The sequence below is a fragment of the Echinococcus granulosus genome (assembly GCF_000524195.1).
Source record: "Echinococcus granulosus chromosome Unknown EG_S00022, whole genome shotgun sequence".
Lineage (NCBI taxonomy): Eukaryota > Metazoa > Platyhelminthes > Cestoda > Cyclophyllidea > Taeniidae > Echinococcus > Echinococcus granulosus.
Genome location: NW_020170402.1, coordinates 238,473 through 251,929, shown reverse-complemented (window position 1 = coordinate 251,929; position 13,457 = coordinate 238,473). Strand labels below are relative to the sequence as shown.

The 13,457-nt window shown below is 42.2% G+C and overlaps 1 protein-coding gene across 1 annotated transcript; it reads right to left on the bottom strand. All coding sequences in view use genetic code 11, as the record gives it.

The window, feature by feature from the left end:
• Nucleotides 1-1,398: 1,398 nt before the first annotated feature.
• EGR_03885 (asparagine-rich antigen) lies at nt 1,399-12,440 on the bottom strand (the record flags this gene model as incomplete). Its single annotated transcript, XM_024493134.1, has 12 exons — nt 1,399-1,451; nt 1,531-1,947; nt 2,034-2,262; nt 3,394-3,703; nt 3,853-4,021; nt 4,086-4,189; nt 4,498-4,940; nt 6,957-7,280; nt 8,545-8,675; nt 11,880-12,182; nt 12,216-12,268; nt 12,379-12,440. The coding sequence occupies 12 exons, from the start codon at nt 12,438-12,440 to the stop codon at nt 1,399-1,401; spliced, it is 2,598 nt and encodes an 865-aa protein (XP_024352406.1).
• Nucleotides 12,441-13,457: the final 1,017 nt, after the last annotated feature.

The following is a 13,457-nucleotide window of genomic DNA, read 5'->3' as shown; positions in this document are numbered from 1 at the left end:
TGTCTTAGTAACTGGCTATTTTTCGGGGAAGAAATTCCTATTGCGCACCTTTGGGGTGTATCGTTGTGTCAAGTAGGCAGATCTCAAGTAGGATTGTTTTCATCTCTGATCCTCCATACAAACTCACCCACACAGAGCAATCAAGTATAGTCTTTTTTAGGACGACGTGGCGCCTTAGATGCATGGAAATAGCCAGCGCTATTGCCGATCACTTGGCGCTGAAAATTAAAAAAAAAAACACTTTTCAGCACAAGTCAGTTGGCAACACTTCCTTCCTGAGGGTGGTCTTTCGAGTTTATTGCCATCTCCTAAAGCATTATATTTGTAACCCATTTGCTTAGCCTACAGCACCCTGCCTGTTGATGTAGGCCTACACGAATTATTTCATCCATGAAGGTAAAAGAGCGGCTCTCTGGACGTAATTCACCCCCATCTGGTGAGTAGGTTTTGCTACCTAATGTGGTATCACAGCAACCACCTGACGCTCATCCGTACCCACCCGGCTAACCGTCCCCTCATCTATTCATCCACGCTTCCCTGAGTTATCCACTAAGACTCTTTATTCATCCACCCTAGGTTAAATTGATTTACCGATCAGCGGTCGATCCCCTGCCACACTACTTGTTGGAATCCTTAAGTAGTATAAGTTGAACGTGAAAATTAGCATAGTTTAATTTGAAAGGCTACAAAAAAATACACAAAAGCACTTCCGCCCTTTGTCTTTTCGTTTACCTCAATTAATTTTGGTACTATATTGGTTCGAAAAGCGTAGCTACACATCTTTCGTTTCCTGTCTCCTTTTGGTGGCCAAACAAAGCGCTTGATTAGGTCATTCGCGGCGCTGCCAAGTTAAGATTTTAAAGCACCTTTTTCATACACGTTCATAATGAACATGGAGGTCACTTGGATTAACCGCCGATTACACTTGAGGTAAACATCGGCCGTGGCGAAACCAAGAAACACATCTGACAGAGATGGTGACGATGATAAAACAGAATCGAAGACCACCTTGAATAAAAATATATTTGTGCCACAAAAAAATAAAATAGCCACCGTGCTCTTCAATTACACATAACTGCGTGTGTGAGTTGGTAGGTGGGCGAGCGTTAGAAGGAGAGGAGAATGGAGGGAACGTAGGGGGAAGGGGGGCGGGTGAGTAAAATTAAGAGAAAGGGGGACAGATCTACCCAAATCTACTGGCAGGACTGGTGGCAAGAGGGAGAAAGAGGAGACAGCATTTAATCGACCACCTCATAGAAAAGCGAAAGGCACGCTTGGTGATCAACTCTGTGTTGACAGTGCGAATGACTGGACTAGCTACACAAGTGAGAGAACATTCCTCTAGCTACTGCACTGGTGTTGAGGTCTGTAACTACTGCTGCTTTTGCTGACTAATGACTAGCGTACATCCATTGGGAGGTTGGTTATATCTAATGGAAGATTCATCACATCTACAGCCAAGAGAGAAGCAGAATATTGTATTAATTCACTGTCATTAAAGCCTGTTTTACCGTTCAAAAGCCAACTAACTTGTTACAAGAGCATCCCAGAACTCATCCGTATCTGAGGGCATATCCGTGTCTAATTCAACATCACTGAACAGTGACATTTCCCGTTGTTGTAGCAACTGCTGTTGTTGCTGTGAAGGCTGATTCTTCCTGGTACAAGAAGTGGACGAGACAAAACTCTCCGGTAGAGATGGAGGAGAGGATTCACTGGAACAAAAGGACCCGCTTGTGCATATCTGTTTATCTTGATTTAGTTCATCCCCACTGCTCGGTGTGATACTGATGGAGGAAAGAATGTCATCAAAACTGAGACTTGTTAGCAGAGAATCTGATTTTGCATCCTCGTTCTCCTCCAGCATTGCCAGAGTTTCCGGATCCAATTCCTGGAGCATGTCGGGCAGATTCAGTACCGGGGAGGAAGTCGTCATCGGCCACCTTTCTATACGTTCACGAAAGTTAGAAATAAGTTTGGTTTTGAGGCTGCAAAATCGTCTTTACTGTAGAAAAGTTTTTAATGACTCCTACCAATTTGAGACGATTCTACGATGGTGTGAGGTGGGCTAAGTCGGGGAATTTTGTTGGAGTGCTGAAGGGGGATCTCATTGCACTCTCCTGGTAGAAGGAAGTTGAAAGACGAATTCTGTGAAAGGGGAGATACTGTTTTGGACAAACTTGCCTGTGGAGCGCTGATACTTCGAGTATAGATGACCCATGGAGTCGTCACCAGCGTCTGTGGTGTCAAACAGGCAGGGGGCTGAAAAACGACAGGCCTTGTCACATTCTGATGCATTTATAATTAAACTAAAAAACGAACTCCAGAAATCTTAGTTTATTGATTTTATCGGTCAATGGGCCCTCCCCTTGATCACCCCCATTGTGAGAGCTATTTGATTGGTTTCGGCAACGCACATATACTTGGATGGCCTTGAGTGCACAGGCAAATCACAATAAGCTACTGCGCTCCCACCTCCTTGTACAGAAACTCGAAGAAGAGGAACTTTAACAAACGCTTTTTTGAAATAAACGGGCCATATTTATGGGAAAATAGAACCAGAACTACTGTGAAAACCGAAAGGAAAATCTGATCTCCAGACGTTTAAGCCTACAAAATAATAACACTCTCTCACATGTCACACCATAACCAGTGCATACGCATGAGCTACAACAGTGACCCACGTAGGACAGTGAACAGTTTGAATGATTTACGAAGGAGTGCGTTAACACTTTGATAATGAACTCTTGTCCCGCAAACCAAAGTATCTGAGAAACTAATTGGTACTTTTAACAAGGCAAATTGGATATATTAAGATTATATTAAAAAGATTGAATGCATTAAACAACTATAAAGAGGTTGATTTGCTAAATTTAGTAATTATTACCATTTTTAATACTAGAATTCTGTCGGCTTAAGTTTTTTTGCTTTATTTCGCTACCACCTTATGTTGAGCTTATTTTTTAAACAACTTGTCTCTCTAAACCAGCTGCACTAAGTGGTAGTTTCTTAAACACACTTTTGAACTTATTTTCACACCTGTCAACATTAGACAGGTATGCCACCTCCTACCATTCACATAAAATCCCCTACGAGTCAAGATATATCAACTGTTTTTGGGCTTTCACTGGAGAAGAATTTTAGAAAGCTTGTCAACAAGCAAGCTAACCTTAAATGATATGTTCAGGAAAGTTGATTTTATCCGATAAGATACACCAGTCCTTCCTATCGCAACTACAAGATGAGAATGTATTTCAACCGTCATTACGCCTGTGCCAGTTCAAGTGTACCTTGGTTAGGACTTGTGTTTAGATAATAAGGCATTGAATCACTTAACCCAGATAATCACTCCATCAATGCAGGAGCCAATTATCGATTGCAGGAAAAATTTACCTCATAAATAATTTGTGTGTCCCTTGTCGGTGCAGCCGCCAATGGAGCCAGGTAGGGAGCAGAATTTGTCGGAAGACTTGGTGAGACACGAAGAGGCTGTAGCGTCGACTCAGCCACTGGTTGTTGTGACAACGGTTGATGGTGTGACTGCAATTTAAGTACTCTGATTGGTCGCTTAACCTGAGGTGTAGTGGCCACAACGGTTGACATCGAGTTGCCATTATGATGTCGGCTTTCGGAGGTGCCCGTGGTTGAGGTGGATGCTATTTTTTGATGAAGGCAGACTTGAATGCCATCGGTTTGTGCATTTCTACATCACGGGAACAAAGGAGACCCATAAGTGGAAGTGGAGTTACCAAGGGTCCCAGCGTATGATGATACAAAGTGGAATGAAAGACGACCATATCAAAGGGAAAGGAAACAGTCCTTTAAACTACTTTCGAATATTTCAAGCCTTACCCAATGGGCTGATGAAGACATCTAATGTTGGCATCGAAGGTATTCGAGAAAAGCGTTCTCACCCAGATAAATTTAGACGGTCCACTGGACTGCCTACTACCGTTTGATTGAGAAATAGGAATCCTTAAACGATATGAGGGTGTCCAAATTGATAATTTTTGTTGAACACCTGGATAAACAGATATGTCAGTGCCTTGTAGAGGTGGCAAAATAAAAAGCAATATGTCACTTACATTCATTGAGTAATTTGCTCACCGCCTCCAGATCTTGGAGGGCAATGAAGTCCAGAAAAGATTGATTAATCATGGAAGAGAAAATGCTGGTTTTATTGGGATCACTAAATAAGATAAATAAAGATAATTATCTTTTATTTACTAGTAGGCAAATAAGAGAAGAAAACGATATAACAGTATGTGCTGGGACAACACTTTCTCTTATCCACTAGCCTTTCCTGTATTACACTGCTTTTCGGCGGGACCGAAATGTTGATATCTAACAGGGCGTTGTTTTCCCTAGCCCCAATCTAAGATGGCAAAAAAAGGCGTTGTCACCTAGGCTTGAGAGCCATTTTCGGCTATCCACTTTTTGAGTCACTCTAATGTTAGAGGGTGCGAAATAAAGCAAACAGACAATCAACCGACTAACCTATTTTCCACCCACTTCACAGCTAGACTGCGATCCAGAACAATGCAAAAGAAATCACGTGGACAGACAAAATCGTCTTCAAGGGGTTTAGGCGGCGGATTCTGCGTCTGGAGGCGTCTCAGACGGTTCTGAAGATAACGTTCTTTGTTCCGATGGAAGGAGGAGGAGGAGGAAGTGGAAGCAGAAGGGGAGGAAGAGGAAAGGGAGGATGAAATTGTCGATATTTGTGACAGAGTCGTAGATGAAGTCCTCCCAAGTGGTGATGCTGTTAAGAGGGATGCAGAATCTGCTGTGGCTTTGGGTAAGCCGAGATTTGGAGTGGGCTGGAGAAGGTAGAGATTGAGGTGGTTGACAGGCTGGGGTGCGGATTCCGCCGTTGCGCTGGGTCTGCCATCTTCCGACCTTGTAATTGGCACGCGAAGTATAGCAAAACATGTACAAATCTAGAAAGCGGTAGAAAAAAAAAACTTGTTAAAATTGCAACTAGTCATTGCATTGAGGTGAAATGAAAGGTAAGAATTTGTGGTCAGACGCTACCTAACCTAAACAAAAGTAGCATTTTTCAAAACCCACGGTTTGTGTGCCACCCCAAGACTTCCTTGAAGATGAAGGAAGAGCTGAAGACCTATAGGAGGGCTGGAGGCTACGGCATGGTCCGGAGGCCGGGCCGCCAGGCAGGTGTGAACATATCGGGACCTGAGTGGCCCGCTACCAAAACGAAGAGTTAAACAAACAACTAAGGTATTACATTAGGTTTGTTGAGGCTTTAAAGTACTTCCTTTTATCTTTTTTTGCGGATTTTTACATCATGTTAAGCAGGGCCCAATCAAATGCCCTTCAAGATAACTTCACATTAATGAGATGAAATCTGACAGTAATTTTGGCCTGATTAATAAAAAACGAATTATTGTTAGACTTCTTGATAAGATTTTTACACTGGAAAAGCTTCATGCATTTAAAAATTGAATTAAGGAAATCGGATTTTCGTATGCCACCATTGCAACTCACTGACCTTCGAGTCCACCAATCAAATGCCTGCTCTTGGGACGGTCTGATACCCTATCTTGCATTTGATTAGCAGCTCGGTTCAGGGGTCTCATTCCTCTTCACTAAGACTTCAAAACTAGTTGCATAAATAAAATAATCCTCAACGCTTTCCCAGCTTTTTGGTCCAGACTGCAATTTCACTTCCATTAACTCCTAAAGCAGTTCATTTATAGAAATCCCCAGTACAAAAAGGGATGGAATTCCATTCCGGAAGTGTTCGTCTCTCCAGAGGAATTAAGTTACTTGCAAAAAGTGTTGTTGCGCACCTAGCCTAAATGAGGACCCTTTATTTATCAACGTTGAGAATTTGGATTAAATGAGACACACTAAATCCAAATAATCAGTTTTACAGTTACCCTTTTCTTGTGACAGCTTTGTCATCTCTCCAAACAGGAGAAAGTAGTCTCGTTTTTGCATGTCTTTATGTTGCCACCTTGTAAGCAAAAATATGGTAACCAGCGCTTTTCTCCTTTTCAAAATAAGTTATTAACCACCAGATACTTTCAATTATACCACTAGTCACCGGCATTTCGTTTTACAATCGCTTTGTGTCATTTGATCCAGTCACGGAACTGCTATGGTCGCCATTTTGAAGCTGTTTTATTGTCCATTTAGCACTCACCCTGTCCCAGTGGGCTTACTTCTGTGCGACATTACTTAATGCCACCTACGTCGGATTCATTGCCAGAGTTCTGAGGTGTGGTGCAATTTTTGGGAAAAAAAATCCAAATTATCGGTTTCTTTACAATGTGTGGAAACGCTGGTATTTTTGGGGAAAATACATACCTGACAGAAACCAGGCTGTACACCTTAATTAAGAAGCTACATCAAGCAAAGTTAGGGGAATTATTTGGACTCGTCGTTGTGGATTCTGGGGGAACTTGGGGCTCCGCAATCCTACCTTTACTAGGTGGCATGGCCTTCGGACCCCCACCCCTTCTCTACGTTGGCGGTACATATTCTTCCCAAGTCCTCAGGGCAGTCTCGGGGAGCCACATGACCTAATCGCTTTCCAACACCTCATTCTACGTCACCGTAGACATTAAATAAGCTTCAATGGCTTCCTTGTCAAAGCCCAGTTTCAATTAGCCTTAATTACAACATTTAAAGCCCCGCAGTTCTTAGCTGAAAAGAAACTTTATGTATCAAGTGACCAAAAAGTTCATGGGGTATACGATTAACCTAGCTGTGCTGGCTTGTTGCGATCTGTGGGGAGATGCAAGCTATTTCCCGTTAATGATAGGCACGCATTCAAGCCAGTCTATCAATGCGATATTCTTTATTATATCCTCCACTACCTTCGTTCGACTTCGAAGCATTATCTTCATCTCATACAGTATCAGCTGAGCTTGTCTTTTTAAGAAACCGGGTTTAAACTTGCTTCAAGAGATGTAGAAGCTTCTTCAACTTACAAGATAAGGAACTGCCTTATTACTACTTGCAGAAGCTGAGAAGTGCGTCCCAGTGAACGTTCCAGACGTTCCATTCTTACTGCTTCTGTAGAGGTGCGGAGACCAGAGGGGTGAAGTTTGATCCCCTCCCGAAGTAGAGGCGGAGAGCGTGGAGGTCGGAGAGTGAGAGGGTGAACGCAGTAGTGTGGATGGACGATTGTGGACGGAGCTCTTTGCGGGTGAATTTGTCTGCTCAAGTACTCGTAGATTCACCGTCTCACCAGCCCTAGTTGGCATTTTGCCCTCGTCTGTCAGGCTCTCCAATTTCACTCCAATGAGATTGATCTGTTCGAAAAGGAAGGAGAATGAGAGGGAAAAAAATGAGACATCTCAGAAATGCCACTCTCAAAAAAGCACCTCATCATTGAGCATGAGCCTCCTCCGGTTTTAACTTCTAGAGCGCTTTAAAATTTGGGGATATGATGCAATCACTGGTGAAAAGCTGGTAGCCTTAGGAATAGATCTTGCTCTATTTTAGGGAATAAAGCAGAATGACTTGAATGATGCCTCATTAGCAATACCCCTAGATCAACAAAATCACCCTTCCTTAATAATTCCATCCATGTCTGACGATTTATTTGAGATAATTCAATGTTTATACCGTTTAAAAGCAAGGAGAGAAAATGAAATAGTCATGAGAATATTTAATGACTGCGATAAAGACAAATTAAACTAATTTGAGCTCAAAACGTGGTTTTTAGTTAGTAGACGATTTATCCATGTATTCGGCCACCCTGGCATTTCAATTCTTACAGGTTTTACTATCGCTCTCCGGAATGGCCTTTGGGCAGTGACGGTGGCCTCTTAGGTCTTACTAGTTGCCTTTCCCAACTACTTTGGGCTTTGACGACTTCAATAAGACGCCGAGACGCTATAGTTTGCTTTGAATGCACTAAAATGGGGAAAATTCACCCAAAGTGAATAAATTTTCAGCTTTTGCTCCGGTGTGATACTACTTGAATAATATTTGCCTCCCTAGCTTCCCTATCCTTACACTTACTCCGACCCTATCTGAAGGAAGGTGATGTAAAGTACTTCTACGGAAAGAAAAAAACAACATATTTTTGTGTTGCGGGATATTCACCGACAAAGCTCATTACGGATGTATGATTCTCGCCTTATTCACATGCTTATTAACAAAAAACCTACATAATTGTAAAAATGGCTTAAAATTAATTGCAATACTAAAAACTCTTCTTTTATGAAATTTAGGGGGTAAAAAAGTACAGTAATAGAAGTGACTAGAAGAAGCGATATTAAAATAGGAATTTCTGGCACTGCATACACATAAAAGACGCAAGTAGACAAAAATTAGGCTGCTTAGATTCCTTCCACTATTTTAAACTCTATTCTTAGCTTTATGGGAATTCAGCCTCTTTCTTGCTTTGCCTCTCTCCCTTTTCCCTTCTCCAAAATGCGCTGAAAATTCCTCCCCCCCCCCCCGGCAGTAGGTGCATATAAATTTGCCTTCTACAGCGAAAACCTTCCCTCAAGATTTGTCCCCAAGGCCATGACACAGAGCCTGACCTGAAATAAACACACGACCTACCCAGGGCCAGTTAATAGCCTCTGCCAGAGGTGGTGTCGCATAGACCACCGTAGAATCCGTCGGGTGAACGAGGAGACCGTGGAGAGATTTGCTGAGGAGACTGATGAACGGCACTGCTTTGGTTCCTAGGACTTAAAAAGGACGGAAAAAGTTGCTTTTATCCAAAAAGAAACTTCTTCTTCCAATCCTAACTACGGAAAGTAACACCTTGGTAACATATTAATATGCCCAGTTGAATCCTATTTTAATTGGAGATTCACCTCGAATGACTTTATCGGTAGGGCTAAATCATGTTCCAGATCATGTCTACTTTACACGGCCGATTAGATTTCCCACTATCCCGTTAATTTTCCATGTTTGGGTGCAGAATTCTACCCCATCAAAAACCTTCAGGTTTGCCGACTACAGTGAGGGCTTTTTAATGCCGCCTTTCAAAGGCGGACGAACTACGTCCTGAAAAGGATCATCAAATGGTTCAACCCAAATCGATTCAATCGGTGACTTGAACCTGGGTTGCAAAGTGTAGTATTGTGTTGGAATGGCCTCTGAAGTCAAAGAAGTTCTTTACCCTGCTTTCGACGACAGGAAAGACTTCTCAAATCTTGGCTAGCTAATTTCCATCGAAAAATCATGACAAATATTTCATGGTGAATAGTAGACAAATATGGAGAGGAGAGGGGTATGAAGAGCTTCACATATAACTGTAGCGTCCCGAGACTTCCTTGAAGATAAAAGAAAACATGACACTAAGGCTGGAAATATATTGTCAACGTACAGTAGGGCTTGGGACTACTCTCATGATCTTGAGGACAGGCAGCCCGGTGGAGCCCCTAAGTGTCCCGTTGCCAAAACTGAGAGTTAAACAAACAACGCATTACATAGCATCAAATGGTTGTGCGAAGGTAAAAACTAAGTCAACAGTTTCTCGGACTTTATTGCAGCAATTACTGCGTGCAAATTTTGTACACGTCTAAGTCAAGTAGATAAAAATTCAGGAAGCATAAGGTTGGAATAGTTAATGCTCCTTAAAATTCAACACACATACACACATGAACTGAAACAGGTTTTAGTTCCTCTTCACTTGATATTCCCGTTACCACTTTTTGTTTGCTGGCATCACATGTTTTCGGCGGTGATGCAGCGCACCAAGTTACTTTTATGGAAAAGAAAGGTGCCGTAAAATAGCTTTCCCTTTATTGTTTTTGATGATTCAAAGGTGCATTAACACAATAGCCTTTCCTCCTCTTGTTGGTAAAATTTGGACAAACATCAAAAGTGGGTTTAGTGTTTCTAAAAAAAGACAACCCCAAATTACTTCCAGTGATATAGCACTGGCGTAAGGATCATCACAAGCCTTGCTTGAAGTTGGGGTCCTAAAGTGCTGCGATTAAGCCGCACCTTCTTATTGAAGTAACGTTTTTTGCTCAGAAAGGCGTCTTTTTCGACTTCTTGTTACTGGTAAAACAGTAAAATTTGGATTAACTTCTTTACTCCTTATTTAATTGTTTTGAGCCATGGTAGAGATGATTGCTGACGAATGAAAACGGAAGTAGTACAGATGGGAGAATTAAAGGTTTAATATTTTGATTGTTTGTTGAACTTTACATTTGGGGTTCGCGGGCACTAAATGACAAGGCAACCGCACTTCCGCCTAGTAGTATGGCCTCAGGGTCAGGCCAGCAGCCTGCACGCTTGCATCACGTCGTCTTTCGTCTTTAGAGAAGTCTTGGACTCTATATTGATGGCAGCGGAAAGCGTACCCGACCCTAAAGGACAATCACCCTGATTTCCATTCCTGGGTGCTAAACCTTAATGTGACGGAAGAAGAGTATGTGCTGTGATTGGAAGAATTTGTAACTAATCCTAACAGAAGGGGTGTGAATGACATCTATCTTCGGCAATCACCACGTTTCCGTGGTCTGCAGGAATCCTATTAACAACTGAGGCGGCGCTAGACCTGAACCATCCAGACAAGTTGGTTACAGAGCTGTTTACGGTGCCTGCATGAAGACGCCAATTAAATAGACACGTGATGCATTTTTTACCTCTTTACCAGTCGGATAGAACCCAGATGGGCACATTGCTGGGTAGCACTGAAATGAGAGCAACGTGGCAAGGAGAAACGGAAACAAATCCTTATCTCCACGACTCTATTTTAAGACTGTCCATTATTTACAGGCTCCACTTTTATGCCAGTGTCCTCACAACTATCGATGAACATACGAGATGACTTTCACATTTTCACTTCCCCCAATGCAGCTCTCAAACATGACGAAACCTTAGATCCTGTGGAATTGCAAAGAGGAATCAGCAATGGTGCGGTCAAATATCTTCTCTATTGCACGCCAATCCGATAACTGAGCGGATGGTTCGAGGGTGTTTTTCTTACAGCACCGGCTATGTTTTGATGGCTGACGCAAAAGTTTGACAAAGGGAGCGCTGGAGACCATGCTCAAATGAGAAGATGGTAGCTATGTAATACTTTTACTTTTTATTTCACTCTTCTTTTCAGTTTTGCTGTCACTCAGATCTCCGTCTTTACACTTCCGTCGGATGGCATGGCCTCGGCTCCAGGCCAGTATTTCCTTTCAATCCTTCTATACGTCGATTGTACATATTCTGCCCTAGTGTCAACCCTTCTTCAGGTCTTCAGGGAAGTCTCAATGCGTTGCCGCATAATTAAAAACTAATTTATTTAAAAGATATAACCTAAAGTAACACATAAATTACAGGACTGGAATTTACGTGCATGTAGGGCATTTTAGTAACGATTTGCTTTGTAAAACGTCCGTTTCACTGTCATTTTGACACATGACTTCGTTACGAATAAATCAACCTTTAGAGGAGGTTGCGACTTTTATCCCATCAATCCCAAATATAACGGGTTAAGGAAAGTTTGCGAAAGAATCCGGTTGATATTAGCCTTTGTTTTGGCTTTTCGAACATCCTATTTGGTAAAAGTTTTATTTTTTCTTGGTGGCAGCTAAAGTTGCATGAATAGGCCCTCAAACAAAATGAAATATGGCATTTCATTTGCCAAGTTTTAATGTAACTGTAGGGGACCACCATTTATACCTGGAATAAAAACTAGTGATTGCAAACAGATGTAAATAAAGGTGGAGACATTGGAGAATCAAATGACCGCATGATTATTTACCGAGGGCTGTTTAAGTTAATCACTTCCAAAATAGGCCAGAGTTAACCGTTTGTTAAGTCAAATGTTTATTATCTGCGTGGCAAAGGATATTTAGACGCAAACTGTGAACTAATGAAGAAGTTTTAGGGTCGAAATTCACTACGGCCAAGTCTTTTCCAAAGGCGTGAAGACAACCCACCTTGAGAAAGCGAGTTATAGAGAAAGAGGGTCTGTCCAGCCATTCGAATGACTCCAGATTTCTCCAAATTCAGCTTTGATGGTGTCGTCTTGATGCTTCCCTCCGATACGGCGGTATCAGGCAGCGAGACCGGCAACGCTCGAAGTAGGCAGAAGAGGATGTTGCTCTCTTGGTTTCGTCGCAATTTTGCAGCGAGACGGGATTTCTCCTTTCGCCGGAGGGCTCGTTGCTCCCTGGGGCTCAAGGCTACCGACCCAGCCTCCTCCACACTCAGCGCACCCACATTGCAAACCCCTCGGCTCTCTAGAAAGGATCCAAATCACCCCGCAAAATTACTTGCAATTGCAGTCAACTGCAATGTATGTACATACGGTGCCACCGGAATGCACCTTTTAAAAAATTTGGCAATGAAATGACTAAGTGAATAAAAAGCCTATTTAAAATTGTCCGAAGGGTTGACTGATTGCGTGATGACAAACATTAGACTTCATCTCCTCACCAATCGGCTTCGCGGAAGAGACAATCCAGTTTAGGTATAAGAAAAGTAAAAAAAAGGAACATTCAGTAAAAATTGGAGAATACTTGTATTTTTTCAATGATTTTCTTTTGTTTTTGTGCCATCAAAGTTGTATTTTGTGGTATGATGGACGGTGTAGGGTAAACGTAGTGCCTCATCTTTGCGTAGGAAAGTTCTTCAGGCATGCATATTACTAATACATGATTTGCTGGTGCTGATAATTCAACTCTTCCACCATTTAAAGTCATGCACCCATGAAAATCAGAGCGTGAAATAGTGAATTTTTTAAAGTATTCTTAAACATATGGGAAGAGGACATCTTCAGGCAGTGACAAAGCTTGTTATCTTCAGATTGAAATCAGTAGTATACATTGCTTGGAAATAGGGCTTTCACCAAACAATGCGGACACTATTGTTAGTGCATTTGGAGAAAAAAGAATAAAATGCGCGTGATTGACATATACTTGCCTCTTATTACAACTGTTGGGAATCAATTACCAGGCAAATGAAAATCCTTTACTGACAGAGACAGGGTTGTAAATTACTTTGAAGCCACCTTCATTCATTATCCATCTGACATGCTTTCCAAACTCTGCAGACTACATTACATTCGTAAACTAAGAATAATAGGTAAAAATTTATTACTTTGTTTGGTTAACTATTCGTCCTGGTTTAAAGGGTGCTAAAGGCTCCGCGTTTGTGCTTCAGCTTGGCGGCATAACCCTCGGAATCACGCCAGTAGACCAACAGCCCTTCTTCACCTGGGCAATACAAATTCTGCCCAAGTATTAACTTCATTTTCAGAGAAGTCTCGGGGCGCCACATTGGTGGCAGCGAAAAACGCATCCTATCCTAAGGGACCACTACCTTGATTTCCATTCCTGAATGCTGAACCATAATATGACGGAAGAAGGGGATATGGCGCCAATGAGAGAATCTGTGACGACTCCAACAGGAAGGTTGAAAATGACGTCTGCTTTCGGTAAATACCCCCGTTTCCTGTCCAGAAGGAAAACCTCTAACAGCTAAAGCCACACCACTCGGAAACCATCTGGAAAGGC